Here is a 17,527-nt window from a genome sequence, read left to right on the forward strand (position 1 = left end):
TTGTCTCTTTACTGACACTTAGCTTGTTTGATTGCCTTGCGGAGGGAATAGCTACACTGTTTGGATCCGGTCACCTTGCCCTGGTTAAAAGCAGTGGTTTGCGCTTTTAGTTTCGCGCGAATGCTGCCATCAATCCACGGTTTCTGGATTGGTAATGTTTTAATAGTTGCGTGGGTACGACGTCGCTGATGCTCTTGTAATAAACTCGCTTGTAATAAGTCATCAATATCTGCACATAGGCATTTCCACCAACACTTCTCGCATAATTACATTTTACTAACACAAAAAGATCCAACCAAGTCAGACAAATGATCTGTCAGCATTTATAAAATTGTACAAAAACACTTTACATTACATCTGTCATGATTTCGTTTTTGTTTTAAATACGGTATTGTTTTACTTGCATGGAAACATTGTTATTGACAGTAATGCCCTGCAGGCTCTATCTTGAATCTTTTGTTAGTTCTATTTTCTGTGCCTTTCATCAGATTATCCTACATTGTAACGTGTGAAGAGATTTAAACTTTCCCACCTTTTAGTAATTCAACTGTTGTAGTTTTCCACCTTCTGTCCTAATGGAGTATTTTTTAAATCTTGCTTTAGGTTATCTGCTCTGTAGATGACTAATGTTTGTCCTTATACACGTGCAACCCTGCTCATCTCAGCCCCAAATAGTACCCCCGTCAGGTTGTTTCTATTGTACAACTAACCCATGGTTGCATTTTTTTGAATAACCAACCAATATCAATTCAACTTTTAGTCTGCTCACAAAGTGCAAAACTATGTCAAGGAACATTCAGTCAGTTGTATTTTCCTCTCAAGAAAAAGTAAAGTAGCAAACAACAGCTGAGTACAAGGAGAGTGATTTTCAATCAAATTTGTTGACCGATGTGTAAATGAACAAAATGAGCTGCAAACATTTTGAAAACCCATTAATTCACCTAATCGAGCAAAGTTAATTATTTTCTCTGGTCACCCCTCAAGCTATGATTTTAAGCCGTGGAATGATCTCCATGCCCTGAAAAACTCATTGGACAAAAGGAGTGAAGGACAAACAGAAGAGGGTTGGGAGAAAAACGGTTCAGTTGGAGACTGAACTTAATTCAAGGATTCTGGTGGGTAGCTGGGGACGCCTACAAACACTGCAGCTTTCATACAGATTTACATCGCAAGGGGACATTATCTATTAGTCATGGTTGCATCCAAAATGGCACCGTATATAGTTCACAAATTTCGACCTGAGCACTACGGGCCAGGGGAAGTAGTGAGCTACAGTGTAAGTCAGAAGTACAAATATATTTGGCCAAGGTGTATTCCAACTCAGTTTTTCACAATTCCTGACGTTTAATACTAATAAAAAATTCCCTGTTGTAGGTCAGTTAGGATCACCACTTTATTTTAAGAAAGTGAAATGTCAGAATAATAGTAGAGAGAATGATTTATTTCAGCTTTTATTTCTTTCATCACATTCCCCAGTGGGTCAGAAGAATGCATACACTCAATTAGTATTTGGTAGCCTTCCACAAACTTCCCACAAAAATTGGGAGCATTTTGGCCCATTCATCCTGACAGAGCTGGTGTAACTGAATCAGGTTTGTAGGCCTCCTTGCTCGCACACAATTTCAGTTCTGCCCACAAATTCTCTATAAGCTTGAAGTCAGGGCTTTGTGATGGCCACTCCCAATACCTTGACTTTGTTGTCCTTAAGCCATTTTGCTACAACTTTGGAAGTAGGCTTGGGGGTCATTGTCCATTTGGAAGACCCATTTGCGACCAAGCTTTAACTTCCTGACTGATGTCTTGAGATGTTGCTTCAATATAGCCACAATGTTCCTTCCTCATGAAGCCATCTATTTTGTGAACACCAGTCCCTCCTGCAGCACAGCACCCCCACAACATGATGCTGCCACCCCTGTGCTTCACGGTTGGGATAGTTTTCCCTTTTCCCCCACCTTTTCCCTCCAAATATAACGATGGTCATTATGGCCAAACAGTTCTATTTTTGTTTCATCAGACCAGAAGACATTTCAGCAGTGACTTCTTCCTTGCTGAGTGGCCTTTCAGATAGATTTTCCCATAATGTCAAGCAAAGAGGCACTGAGTTTGAAGGTAGGCCTTGAAATACATCCACAGGTACACCTCCAATTGACTCAAATGATGTCAATTAGCCTATCAAAAGCTTCAAAGGCCATGGTATCATTTTCTGGAATTTTCCAAGCTGTTTAAAAGGCACAGTCAACTTAATGTAAACTTCTGACCCACTGGAATTGTGATACAGTGAATTATAAGCGAAATAATCTGTCTGTAAACAATTGTTGAAAAAATGACTTAGATGTAGATGTCCTAACCGACTTGCCAAAACTATAGTTTGTTAACTTCTTTGGGATAGGGGGCAGCATTTTCACTTTTGGATGGATAGTGTGTCCAGAGTGAACTGCCTCCTACACAGTCCCAGATGCTAACATTATTATTGAATAGAAAACACCCCGAAGATTCTAAAATTGTTTGAATGATGTCTGTGTATAACAGAACTCATATGGCAGGCAAAAGCCTGAGAAAAAATCCAAACCGGAAGTGGGAAATCTGAGGTTTGTAGTTTTTGAACTCACCCCTATTAAATACATAGTGGGATATTGGTTATGTTGCACTTCCTAAGGCTTCCACTAGATGTCAACCGTCTTTAGAAACTTGAATGAGGATTCTACTGTGATGTGGAGCCGGATGGGAGCTCTTTTGAGTCAGTGGTCTGCCTTCAGCCTCGTTCTCAGTCACGCGCTTTCACTTGAGAGGTAGCTGTCGTTCCATTGCTTCTCTACAGACAGGAATTCTCCAGTTGGAACATTATTGAACTTTTATGATAGAAACATCCTAAAGATTGATTCTATACTTAGTTTGACAAGTTCCTTCGACCTGTAATATAACCTTTTGAACGTTTTGTCCGAAAGGACCAGATCGCGCATTTGGATTTGTTTACCAAACGACCTAACAAAAGAAGCTATTGGACATAAATGGACATTATCGAACAAAACAAGCATTTATGGTGGAACTGCGATCCTGGGAGTGCATTCTGATGAAGATCAAAGGTAAGTGAATATTTATAATACTGTTTATGAATAATGTTGACTTACCCATCATGGCGGATATTTCTCTGGCTGGTTTGGGCTCTGCGCGCCGTTCTCAGATTATGCTTTTTCCGTAAAATTGAATTAAAATCAAACACAGCAGTTGCAATTAAGGAGAAGTGTATCTATATTTCCATGTCTAAAAATTGTATTTTCATTGACATTTATAATGGATGGGTATCTCTGTGAATTCATGTGGCGCTGTGCAATATCACTGCATGTTTTGGAACTACTGAACGTAACACGCCAATGTAAACTAAGATTTTTGGATATGAATATGAACTTTACCGAACAAAACATACATGTATTGCATAACATGAATTCCTATGAGTGTCGTCTGATGAAGATCAAAGGTTAGTGATTAATTGCCATCTCTTTTTGTGACTCCTCTCTTTGACTGGAAAAATGGCTGGATTTTCTGTGAGTTGGTGGTGACCTAACAATTGTTTGTGGAGCTTTTGCTGTAAAGCATTTTTGAAATCAGACACTGGCTGGATTAACAAGAATTTTATCTTTAAAATGGTGCCTAATACTTATATTTATGATATTTGTATTTGGCGCCCTGCAATTTCACTGGCTGTTGCCGAGGGGTTCCGGACAGTCCTAGACAGGTTAACAAGAAATTTGTGGAGTGGTTGAAAAACGAGTTTTAATAACTCCAACCTAAGTGTATGTAAACTTCCGACATCAACTGTATGTAGGGAATATGGAGCCATTTGGATGCATCCCATGTCAGGCAACAAGGCCACCACTTCTCTGGAATAAGCAGTGGGGGGGGGGGGGGGTCACACTTGATTTACACCCAGAACCAACGACAAAGTGGAGAAAGGAGGAGATTGGGACAGAAGCATGGGTCTTGAATCTCTGGAAAATATTCCAAATATGGGGCTTTCAGCTTGGTTGTGGGGATAACACATTCCCGCCTTTGTTTGCTGTCCCAGGAAAAGAATAGGCCTCGTTCACAGCCGGTCACACGCACCCACTGCATGTCCATTTTTTTGTAGAACCATTTATGTTCTGATACAATAAAAACAAAGCATGAAAATAAAAGTACAATCTCAGGTCCATTTTTGTGTGTTCATTTTGAAATTGTTTCCTTTGAAGAGCATCATTCTTCCTCGCTCTCGTTTCCCGGTTCCTTGTCGGAATCACCGTTAGCTTTGGATTCCGTCCTCATGCCTTCCTCAGTCTCTTCTTCTCTATGCTTGTCTTCCTCTATGCCATCCTCCTCCCAGTTCTGCACAGACAAATTCCCAGGTCAACCCAACAACTCAGTAAAAGACCGCAGTTCACAAGTGAAACTAACAATAAACATAATGATCTGTGAGAATATGTTTGTTCAAGAGCAAAAGTCTGCTTTACAACACCGCCATATAAACTTGAGTAGGCGTTTCACAACCCACCTGCATTCCTTCCCACCCACAGCCCCTTTGTCTCAGTACCACTTACATCAGAATCTTCGTCTGGAAGACCTTCATCGCCTGAAGCCTTGTCTTCATCAGAGGACGCTGTAGAGCGGAGGGACAAGACAAAAACCAGTCATTCACAAAGCCACAGTCGAGACACTTTACAGAACCACTTGACAGCTTTATTACATCAGAGAGACATGAATCATACCACAGAAAAGGGGGAGAGATGGCCAGAGAGGTGAGGGAACTAAACTGTAAAAAAGCACCTTTCTCTTAAATACTGTTGGGTGAAAAGTACATATTCACATTTGAATTAGTTGACATTCAGGGCCTGTTCGCTTTGACAGCACAATTGAGCTAAAAACTCAGAGGCTGTGATGGAGGATCTCGACTGGCTGCTTGATGTGATTCTTCCCTAAAGCAAATACACAGGTCCGCTCGAGCACATTTACACAGGTAACAGTCACTAGGGATATTAACATCCCAATTTTGCGTTGTTAACATTTACAACAAAAAAAAAAATCACTAAAAGACCACAAAATCAAAGTGCTGGTCCCTACCATTAACAGGTCCTGATTATAAAAGGGATACAAAAAATAATATATACCAGTGTTTTCCATTAGTGCCGGCTCCGTCTGTTACACACATTTTCAGCCGGCTACAGAAAAGTGATCAATTTCAGTAATACCCTTGACTACTTTGCTTTAAAATGACAGCATGTCGGGGAAAAAATAGAACCAAAAACACAGAGAACCTGGCCTACAAGAGCGATTTATATCACCACCTCTTGAGTCGGAGGGTCCGGAGACTAGCAATTTACCCGGGGTGCGGCTTTGCCTGGTGGCACTGAAATTAACTTTTGAGGGCATCAAGCTACTATGCTCAGAGATGTTTTCATTTAAACTAAGGGTAGTTGCTACAATTGAGACTCGAATACATAAGGTTTATGATACTTTAAAAGCAGATTTAACTATCCTACAAAACGAGACTGTCACAGCTATCACGTCACTCAAAACAGTTGTACACCATGACGATTGCAGCACTGGAGACCTCTGCTACCAGTGTCTCTGACCTGACTACCTCACTGGAGGTTGACATGAAACGCCTGGCTGCGGATCTGGGGGAGAAAAAAAAGGTACAGCAGAGCTGTGTGAGGTTAGAGGGATTTTCTCGTCACAATAACCTGAGACTGGTATCGGTCCCAGAGTCGACAGAAATGCCTTGCGCCACGGATTTAGTCACTGGGCTGCTGAAGGATGTTCTTGCCATGTACGAGACGCCCCTGATTGATTGTGCCCACCGGTCACTGCATCCAAGCCCCGGGATAGCGGGACTGTGAGAGGCCCCCTGATATTCGAGTGCACTTTTTCCATGAGAAGATGGAGAATCTCGGACGAGGGAGCTGCTTCCCCACTTTAAAGTGCGGGACTGTGGGTTTAATGCCGCACTCTCAAAATGAGAAAACGTTCTATTTAGGCTTGTACCTCTTTTGGGGAGGTATTGTCTGGGGTGAGGTGCAGGAGGTTGAATTGTTCAGTTTTAATGCCATTGTCTTTTCAGTGTTTTTCCCCCTATACCTTTTCCAAATACATTATTACTCTGAGACAAGTTATCCTGGGGTTTTTGGGTATTCATTGCTTTTCCACTCTAATGAAAGGATTGTATAACGGGAGTGCTCAGGGTTCCCGGAATAATACCATCAAGTACATTTCGTGAAACATCAAGGGGGCTAACAACCCTGTGAAACAAAAGCAGGTGATGACACATTTAAAGGGTTTGAAGGCGAATCTGGCATTTCTACAAGAGACTCACTTGAGGACTGGTGAGCACTTTCGGATTTGCAGGGACTGGGTTGGTAAACTGTTCAACTTATAGTAAATTAAGAGGTGCTGAAATTTTGGATGATAAATCTAACCGCTTTGTGTCTTCTGAGGTAATTGCTGATCCTAACGGACGATACATAATAGTAATTGGTTAACTATTTTCTATCCCTCGATTTGGCAAGTTTGAAACAATCGTTTACTTTTTGGAAGTGTCGATGTCATTAAAATGAACATGTTGGCCAGAGTTACATATTTATGTTAAAAACTGTTGGGATGGGGGGGCAGTATTTTCACGTCCGGATGAAAAGCGTGCCCAAAGTAACCTGCCTGTTTCTCAGGCCCAGAAGCTAGGATATGCATATAATTGGCAGATTTGGATAGAAAAACTCTACATTTTCTAAAACTGTTACAATTATGTCTGAGATTAACAGAACTGATATGGCAGGCGAAACCCCGAGGACAAACCATCTCCACCAAAAAAAAAATTCAGCATAACACTGATTTCAAACGGCTAGTACTATAATTATAAGTCCAAGTACTCCCAAATTGCAGTTCCTAGGGCTTCCACTAGATTTCAAGTCTTTAGAAAGAGTTTCAGGCTGGTTTTTGGAAAAATGACCACTCTCTCTTCACAACTGAAGGATTCTCTCTTCACAACTGGCTAAGTGATTATTGCAGCGCAATGGGTGAAACTTTTGTTGACAATTTCAATTCCTTTGGGGAAAAACACGTTTTACACGGATGGCATCCACCCAAATAATTTGGGTTCCTGGCTCCTTTCACAGCATTATAAGGCTGCATTGAGACAATGACTTATCAATGACTCAAGCCGAGCTCAGGTAACCCCTACCATTGTGATGCTGAGTTGTCATAATGCTTCAGCAATTGTACATTATACCAGGGGTGTTGGTGGACAATGTAAGGAACCAAATGTATGTCCCTTTACCTGTACTGAATGCCTCTGCTGATCCTACAGCTATTGTATGCAGTAATCATGTACCTATGAACCAGATTTATACTGTTAGCACTAAGCTGGTGTGCCCTATGAGGAAGTACACTGTGAGCAGCTCACCCTGCACTAACAAATAACATATCTACTTCTGCTAGGCTTCCCAGCAAAGCAATGAAAATAATCAAGCATCCCAGAAGAATAGCGCTCAAAACAGTCCACGTTAAACATATGTATCTTAATAATTTGCTAGTAACAGATAAAATTCATAATCTGACTGTCTCTGAAACTCACTAAGATAATACCTTTGATGATGCAGTGGTAGCAATACAAGGTTATAACATTTACAGAAAATATAGAAATGCCAATTGTGGAGGTTGTGGTTCTGTTTATATTCAGAACCACATTCCTGTAGCTAAGAGACAATCTCATATTAAATAATGTTGATATAATATGGCTACAGGTTAATCTGCCGCACCCAAAACCCATTCTGGTGGGAAACTGCTATAGACCACCAAGTGCTAACAGTCAGTATATGGATAACATGTGTGAAATGCTTGATAATGTATGTGATATCAACAGAGGGGTAGACTTTCAGGGGATGATTTAAATATTGACTAGCTTTCATCCAGCTGCCCGCTCAAGAAAAAGCTTCAAACTGTAACCAGGCCTGCAACCTGGTTCAGGTTATCAGTCAACCTACCAGGGTAGTTACAAACAGCACAGGAACGAAATCATCAACATGTATTGATCACATCTTTACTAATACGACAGAAATGTGCTTGAAAGCAGTATCTAGATCCATTGGCTGTAGTGATAATATATAGTAGCCATATCTAGGAAAAGCAAAGTTACGAAGGCAGGGCCTAATATAGTGTATAAGAGGTCATAGAAGAAGTGTTGTAGTCATTCCTATGTTGTTGATGTAAAGAATATTTGTTGGTCTGTGGTGGGTAATGAGGAACAAACACACTGCACTTAACACATTTATGAAATTGCTTATTCCAGTTACTAATAAGCATGCACCCATTAAGAAAATGACTATAAAAACAGATATCCCTGTGGATTGATGAAGAACAGAAGAATGTTAAGGTTGAGAGGGATGAGGCAAAAGGAATGTGAAATAAGTCTGGCTGCAAAAGGAATTGGCAGAAACTTCATGCAAATTGATAAATCATGTGACTAAACTACACTATGAAATAAAGATAAATGAGAAAGAATGACAGTAAAAAGCTTTGGAGCGACTTTAATAAAAAAAAATTGGGAAAAGGCAAACTCGGTTCCATCATTCGTTGAATCAGATTGCTCATTCATTACAAAACCAACTGATAATGCTAACTACTTAAATCATTTTTTCATTTGCACAATTAACTAACTTCGACATGACAGCAACAAACGCTGACACAACACATCCAAGTAAATCTGACCAAATTATGAAAGACAATTATTCCTCCATCAACAATGACCACCGACCGGGGCGGATGGAAAATTAGTGAGGATACTAGCAGATGAAATTGCCACTCCTAATCAGCCGGTTACCAAACGCAATGCTACAATGCTATTTTATAGTAAAATTGATAAACTTTCAGCATGCTTAAAGGAAAGGACATTCAACAAGCACAGCACTTACACAAATGACTGATTGGCTGAGAGAAATTGATGGTAAAAAGATTGTGGGGGTTGTTTTGTTTGCTTTGAGTAAAGTCTGTGTGTCCATGTATGCAGATGACTCAAGACTATACATGTCAGCTACTACAGTGACTGAAACACTTAAAGAGCTGCAGTTAGTTTCAGAACAGGTGGCAAGGAATAAGTTAGTCCTGAATGTCTTGTTAAACTAAACATATTGGATTTAGGACAAAGCCTTCACTAAACTCCAAACCTCAACTAAATACTGCGGGTCGAGTTAAAGCGGAATTCTGCGTTTCTCACAGGATTTTCCCCCCTGCTCGGCATCACCGTAATTTTGTGCTTCAGTGTCATTCCACTCGGATGACAGTTCATGAATGGGCATTCTGTGCTCTGACTGATGTGTAGCTACTTCTCAGTGTAGCCAGCCGACTTTTCACCGGTAAAACGCAAGATTAACTTCAAACAAAACATTAGGAACTGTATATAATACAGTTTCTATGATAAACATGCCAACCAAATAGCATTGCACTTCTGTTGTCATTTGATGAAAATAAAGCCATTTTCTGCCGAATGTGTTGACCTACTGTGTTTTCTGTGAAGAAAAACAATAGTTGCATGTCCCAGATCACAATATTGAAGGAAAAAAAAGTTGACTTTCAATATAAAACGCATCCCATGGCAAACAGCTGGACTCAGCAGCTCCCGCTCCCCCATTGTGCAATTTACAAACACCTGACTGGCTCAACTGTTCTGGGGAACTACGGTAAGCTTCATAATGTAAAATAATGTGGTAGGGGAAATGAATGCGATCTGCTTTAGCACCTAACGTTCCGTTCAAGTTGACTGCAGGTATTTACTCAAGTAGCTACAAACACTAAAATGCATTGAAAAACAGTCAGCAATAGTTCCAAAGGTATTGAAAAATCATCCCGTGGTAATTTCCAAATATACAGAATACCACCCAAGCCTACTACTCAAACCATATTTAGAAAATGTATTGTTCAGAAACATAAAATACTGCTAAATAGCCGACAAACATTAAAACATTGATATTTTGGCCATATTCCCGAGCCCTAATAGGAAATAGCTACCGGCCCTAATTATTTAATCAAAAGCCAATTTCATATGCAGTTTTATACAGTGCCATGATGAGTAAGTTCGCTGGCTGCCCAGCAAAAGCTGTAGTCAGGATTTGCATACCCTGACCGGCATGCCAAATCACAACACACCACCCCCCCAATTGCTCTCATGCTTATCCGTTTTCAAATCATTGTTAACCAAGAAATATACAGTGAGTGTGTATATATAAATAAAAATAAATGAGGATACAGAGTGATAAAGGTATAAAAAGAAAAAGAAAAACAGTGAGACCTTACCGTCCTCGTAGACAAGCTTGGCCTTATGGTCCACGTCTGTGACACCACTGTCACCTGTCACCACCTGGGAGAGAAACACACTTTAGGAGGCAGCAGTTGCCACCGGTGGGGGAAAAGCTGAATGGACAGTTTCATTTGTCCAATGAAGGCATTGTCCTGTTGAGCACAGGACTGCAGATTATCATGGGAAGCACTGGCCTTGGCAACAATGCAGCAGCACACAGAAATACTTGGTATATACTTCTAACCCTGGCAGTTGACTGGTCATTTCACGGGAACACTCGCAATGGCTGCCTGGTATTGTGATGCAATCTTTTTCAAGACAATATAGAAAGTTTATTCAAATGTTGTAACCTCTTGATACTCCCCATCCCGGATCCGGGATCGTGAATAAAGCCTCAGGCTCATTAGCATAACGCAACGTTAACGATTTCTGAAAATCGCAAATAAAATGAAAATAATGCGCCTGCTCTCAAGCTTAGCCTTGTCTTAACAACACTGTCATCTCAGATTTTCAAAATATGCTTTTGAACCATAGCAAACCAATCATTTGTGTAAGAGTATTGCAAGCTAGCTTAGCATTTTGCGTAGCATTTAGCACGCAACATTTTCACAAAAACCAGATAACCAAATAAATAAAATAATTTACCTTTGAAGAGCTTCGGATGTTTTCAATGAGGAAACTCAGTTACATAGCAAATGTTCAGTTTTTCCTGAAAGAATCTTTGTGTAGGAGAAATCGCTCCGTTTTGTACATCACATTTGGCTACCGAAACGAACCGAAAATTCAGTCACCAAAACATCAAACTTTTTCCGAATTAACTCCATAATATCGACCGAAACATGGCAAACGTTGTTTAGAATCAATCCTCAAGGTGTTTTTTTCACATATCTCATTGATATGCAGTTTGTGGAAGCCTGCTTTCCCCTCAGAATCGCATGGAAAAATACCAGCAGCTGAAAATGACGCACCAATTTTGACGGAGGACACCGGGCGGACACCTGGAAAATGTAGTCTCCTGGTTGCCGTTTCATCTTGGTTTTGCCTGTAGCTCCCGTTCTAGGGCACCCACAGACAATATCTTTGCAGTTCTGGAAAATTCAGTGTTTTCTTTACAAAGCTATCAATTATATGCATAGTCGAGCATCTTTTTGTGACAAAATATCTTGTTTAAAACGGGAACGTTTTTCATCCAAAAATGAAATTGCGCCCCCAGAGTTTCAAGAGGTTAACTTAAGTGGCAATGCAACGCCTTTTTTGTAATGTCAGTTAAGTTGAATAAGAACACAGCATAATTTAAACACATATAGTGCATTCTTAAAGTAATCCGACAGCTCGACTTTATCCACATTGTTACATTACAGCTTTATTTTAAAATGAAAACGTTTATTCCCCTCAATCTACACACAATAGCACATAACAACAACTGGGTTCAAAAATGTTGCTCATGTAGAAAATATCACATTTACGTAAGTATTCAGACCCTTTACTAGGTACTTTGTTTCAGCACCGTCGGCAGCAAGTGTAGCCTCACATCTTCTTGGGTACAAGCTTGGCACGCCTGTTTCTCCCATTCTTCTCTACAGATCCACACAAAATCTGTCAGGTTGGATGGGGAGCATAGCTGCACAGCTATTTTCAGGTCTCCAGAGATGTTTGTCCGGGCCTCAAGGACATTGACACTTGTCCCAAAGACAATCCTGCATTGTCTTGGCTGTGTGCTTAGGATCGTTGTCCTGTTTTAAGGTGAACCTTCGCCCCAGTCCGAGGTCCTGAGCAGGTTTTCATCAAAGAACCCTCTGTACTTTGCGCTGTTAATCTCGTCTCCCAGTCCCCGCCGCTGAAAAAACGTTGCTGTAGGGATAGTGCCAGGTTTCTTAGAAACATGGCACTTGGCATGCAGACCAATGAGTTCAATCTTGGTTTCATCAGACCAGAGAATCTTGTCTCTCGTGATCAGAGTCCTTTATGTGCCTTTTAGGAAACTCCAAGCGGGCTGTCAAGTGCTTTACTTCTGGGCACTCCACAAAATGGCCTGGTTGGTGGAGCGCTGCAGAGATGGTTGTCTTCTGGAAGGTTCTCTCATCCCCACAGAGAAGCTCTGTCAGCGTGACCATCAGGTTCTTGGCCACCTCCCTGACCACAGCCCTTCTCCTGATTGTTCAGTTTGTCCGGGCGGCCAGCTCTAGGAAGAGTCTTTGTGGTTCCAAACTGTTTCCATTTAAGAATGATGTAGACCACTGTGTTCTTGGGGACCTTCAATGCTGCAGAAGTGTTTTGGTAACCTTTCCCGGATCTGTGACTCGACAAAACCCTGTCTTGGAGCTCTTTGGACAATTCCTTCAATCTCATGGCTTAGTTTTCGCTCTGACATGCACTGTTACATTTTTTAACATTTGCAAACATTTCTCAAAACCTGTTTTTACTTTGTTTCCTTAAACCCCCCCCCACACACACACACACCCCATAATGACAAATGTTATCAATTTTAGAATAAGGCTATAACGTAACAAAGATGTGGAAAAAGTGAATGGGTACGAATACTTGCAGAATGCATTGTATTTTACTTCCTGCTCTTATGGATACACTCGCAATAGCCACCAGCCTACACATTATGCCATCAATGGCTTGAATAGGGACACCCGTTCTATTCATTCAATGGCAGCATATGCAGTTAGGTGCTGCAGTGTGTCAAATAAACTAGACAAATCATTAAATATCCTCTAAAAAGATGTATGAGAGAACCAGGGTTTGGAAGGGACAAAGGGCCCATCAAACACGGGAAAGGCTCTCATTTCACTGTTCCTGTACTATCAATGACCTGGCCACCAAAAAGGCCACAGTCACTTTCGACACAGGGTAGAAGTGACTTCACTGTCTTATCCATCTTAAGACGTTTCCCGAACATCTCCAAGTACCCTAGCCATATCCACTTATTTGAGCTATTGCAGTACTAACATCTTATTCAACTAGACAACCTATCATCAAAACCTTGACTAGAGCAGTTGGAACACCCGTACTATTTGTAAAGTAAAATGCGTACGTAGAGTATGCTTACTGGTATGGATATAGTTAGTATGCCAAAAGTTCCCAGGTGTCGTACGAAAACAAGCAGTGTACACTACTGCCATGCTTTTGGAGCCCGAAATACAATTCTCCAGGAAATGGGCATGGCTTCATAATTTTTTTTTGTTTTATGAAATGGAGGAAAATATACAGCTGAAGTCCGACGAGAGCGGATAGAAATTCATTGCTTTAATTAACGACAAATGTTAAAATGTTAAGCAATGTAATAAATAACTTCTCAATTAAGTTACACGCTATTTTGTCTGACAAATTGTTAGCTACGCAAGTCTTACGAACCGCATAGCCCATCATTACAGCAGCTGTATGTAAACTCGGACAAAACAAAGTCCCCTTTTCAGGACTCTGTCTTTCAAAGATATTTGGATTTTTAAGAATTAACTTCACAGATCTTCATTGTAAATGGTTTTAAACACTGTTTCCCATGCTTGTTCAATGAAACATAAATAATTAATGAACATGCACCTGGGGAACGGTCATTATGACACTAACAGCGTACAGACGGTAGGCAATTAAAGGTCACAGTAATGAAAACTTAGGGCACTAAAGAGGCCTTTCTACTGACTCAGAAAAACACCAAAAGAAAGATGCCCAGGGTCCCCGCTAATCTGCGTGAATGTGGCTTAGGCATGCCTCAAGAAGGCATGAGGACTGCAGCTGTGGCCAGGGCAATAAATTGTACTGTCCGTACTGTGAGGCGCCTAAGACAGCACAACAGGACGGACAGCTGATCGTCCTCGCCGTGCCAGACCACGTGTAACAACACATGCACAAGATTGGTACATCCGAACATCACACCTGCGGGACAGGTACAGGATGGCAACAACAACTGCCCGAGTAACTCCAGGAACGCACAATTCCTCCATCAGTGCTCAGACTGTCCTCAATGGGCTGAGATGCTGGATTGAGGGCTTGCTGTAAGGCAAGACATCACCGGCAACAATGTCGCCTATGGGCACAAACCCACCGTCACTGGACCAGACAGGACTGGCAAAAAGTGCTTTTCACTGACGAGTCACGGTTTTGTTCCACCGGGAGTGATGGTTGGATAGGCATTTATTGTCGAAGAAATAAGCATTACACTGGGGCCTGTACTCTGGGGTGGGATCAGTTTGGAGGTGGAGGGTCCGTCAGGGTCTGGGGCAGTGTGTCACAGCATCATCGGACTGAGCTTGTTGTCATTGCAGGCAATCTCAACTCTGTGCGTTACAGGGAAGACCTCCTCCTCCCTCACGTGGCACCCTTCCTGCAGGCTCATCCTGACATGACCCTCCAGCATGACAATGCCACCAGCCATACTGCTTGTTCTGTGCGTGATTTCTTGCAAGGTCAGTGTTCTGCCATGGCCAGAGAAGAACCCTGATCTCAATCCCATTGAGAACGTCTGGGACCTGTCGGATCGGAGGGTGAGGGCTAGGTGCCTTGGAGGAAGAGTGGGGTAACATGTCACAGCAAGAACTGGCAAATCTGGTGCAGTCCATGAGGAGGAGATGCACTGCAGTACTTAACTTCTTGGTGACAGGGGGCAGTATTTTCACATCCGGATGAAATGCATGCCCAATTCAACTTCCGCTACTCATCCCTTCACGGGGAGAGGAGTTCATGTACGGGTATGTTACTTGGCTACTAATGCAGCGAACTTGCCAGTATAGCATATTTAATAAGTTGACTTGATTATTCACGTTGTTCTTTGCTTAGCTAAGTGGTATTGTCATTGTGCGTTCTCAATGGACTTTGTTAATGAAGTCTTAAAATGAAAAGCTAGTAATTTGTTAGCTATGCTAACAAGCTGACAAGAAGTCGCAAAGCAAAAGCATGAACTTCCGGGAGGCAGGCGATGCGCCAGAACACTCAACTTAAAGAAAACTGTTTACAGTATACTAAAATGCACTAATAGTATGTTGTACAATTGAAGTCGGAAGTTTACATAGACTAAGTTGACTGTGCCTTTAAACAGCTTGAAAATCCTAGAAAAAGTCATGTCTTTAGAAGCTTCTGATTGACTTAAATAATGTCAAATAGACTATTGGAGGTGTACCTGTGGATGTATTTCAAGGCCTACCTTCAAACTCAGTGCCTCTTTGCTGGACATCATGGGAAAATCTAAAGAAAATCAGCCAAGACCTCAAAAAAAACTGTAGAGCTCCACAAGTCTGGTTCATCCTTGAGAGCAAATTCCAAACACCTGAAGGAACCACGTTGTTCTGTACAAACAATAGTATGCAAGTATAAACACCATGAGACCACGCAGCTGTCATACTGCTCAGGAAGGAGACGCATTCTGTCTCCTAGAGATGAAAAATGCTAATCAATCCCAGAACAGCAGCAAAAGACCTTGTGAAGATGCTGGAGGAAACCGGTATAAAAGTATCTATATTCACAGTAAAACGAGTCCTATATAGACGTAAGCTGAAAGGCTATTCAGCAAGGAAGAAGCCACTGCTTCAAAACTGCCATAAAAAAAGCAAGATGGCCTGGCCTGATGAAACAAAAATAGTACTGTTTGGCCATAATGACCATTGTCATGTTTAGAGGAAAAGGGGGAGGCTTGCAAGCCAAAGAACATCTTCCGTGAAGCACGGCGGTGGCAGAATCATTGTGGCGGCATTTCACAAAATAGATGGCATAATGAGGATGGTAAATGACGTGGATATATCGAAGCAATATCTCAAGACATCAGTCAGGAAGTTAAAGCTTGGTCGCAAATGGGTCTTCCAAATGCACAATGACCCCAAGCATACTTCCAAAGTTGTAAGAGGTTAAGCCATTTTGCCACATCTATGGGGGCGCTATTTCGTTATTGGATAAAAAAAACGTGCCCGTTTTAAGCGCAATATTTTGTCACAAAAAGATGCTCGACTATGCATATAATTGACAGCTTTGGAAAGAGAACACTGACGTTTCCAAAACTGCAAAGATATTGTCTGTGAGTGCCCCAGAACTGATGCTACAGCCGAAACCAAGATGAAACTTCAAACAGGAAATGAGCAGGATTTTTGAGGCTCTGTTTTTCGTTGTCTCCTTATATGGCTGTGAATGCGCAAGGAATGAGCCTGCCCGATCTATCGTTTCCCCAAGGTGTCTGCAGCATTGTGACATATTTGTAGGCATATCATTGGAAGATTGACCATAAGAGACTACATTTGCCAGGTGTCCGCCCGGTGTCCTCCGTCGAAATTGGTGCGTCATCTTCAGCTGCAAGTCTTTTTCCAAGCGATTCAGAGAAAGTAGACATCCACGAACGATATATCAATGAAGAGATATGAAAAACACCTTGAGGATTGATGCTAAACAGCGTTTGCCGTGTTTCAGTCAATATTATGGAGTTAATTTGGAAAACAGTTCGCCGTTTTGATGACTGAATTTTCGTTTTTTTTTGGTACCCAAACGTGATGTACAAAACGGAGCGATTTCTCCTACACAAAAGAATCTTTCAGGAAAAACTGAACATTTGCTATGTAACTGAGAGTCTCCTCATTGAAAGCATCCGAAGTTCTTCAAAGGTAAATGATTTTATTTGAATCCTTTTCTGTTTTTTGTGCAAATGTTGCCCGCTAAATGCTACGCTAGCTATCAATACTCTTACACAAATGCTTGTTTTGCTATGGTTCAAAAGCATATTTTGAAAATCTAAGATGACAGTGATGTTAAGAAAAGGCTAAGCTTGAGCGCTAGCACATTCACTTCATTTGCGATTTTCATAAATAGTAAACGTTACGTTATGCTAATGAGCTTGAGGCTATAACTGGACACAGGTTTTTTTCATAGCCAAACGTGAACAAAGCGGAGCGATTTGTCCTACACAAATATTTTTTGAAAAACTGAACATTTGCTATCTAACTGAGAGTCTCCTCATTGAAAACATCTGAAGTTCTTCAAAGGTAAATGATTTTATTTGAATGATTTTCTTGTTTTTGTGAAAATGTTGCTGGCTGAATTCTAGGCTTATAGCTATGCTATCTATCAATAGTCTTACACAAATGCTTGTTTAGCTATGGTTGAAAAGCATATTTTGAAAATCTGAGATGACAGTGTTGTTAACAAAAGTCTAAGCTTGAGAGCAAATATATTTATTTCATTTCATTTGCGATTTTCATGAATAGTTAACGTTGCGTTATGCTAATGAGCTTG

The 17,527-nt window shown here is 41.1% G+C and overlaps 1 protein-coding gene and 1 non-coding gene across 2 annotated transcripts in view; both read right to left on the minus strand.

Moving 5' to 3' along the window:
- Window positions 1-307: 307 nt before the first annotated feature.
- Window positions 308-17,527, minus strand: part of LOC135526150 (WD repeat-containing protein 43-like) — a 54,901-nt gene continuing 37,681 nt past the window's right edge. Inside the window, 3 exon segments of the mRNA XM_064954282.1 lie at window positions 308-4,359; window positions 4,572-4,630; window positions 10,312-10,375. Of these exon segments, the coding sequence (XP_064810354.1) occupies window positions 4,231-4,359; window positions 4,572-4,630; window positions 10,312-10,375 (252 nt within the window). The 3' untranslated portion in view covers window positions 308-4,230.
- Window positions 13,045-13,172, minus strand: LOC135527313 (small nucleolar RNA SNORA71). The gene has a single exon (XR_010453430.1). It is a non-coding gene; the product is annotated as a small nucleolar RNA SNORA71 (small nucleolar RNA).

Source organism: Oncorhynchus masou, chromosome 32 (assembly GCF_036934945.1).
Source record: "Oncorhynchus masou masou isolate Uvic2021 chromosome 32, UVic_Omas_1.1, whole genome shotgun sequence".
Lineage (NCBI taxonomy): Eukaryota > Metazoa > Chordata > Actinopteri > Salmoniformes > Salmonidae > Oncorhynchus > Oncorhynchus masou.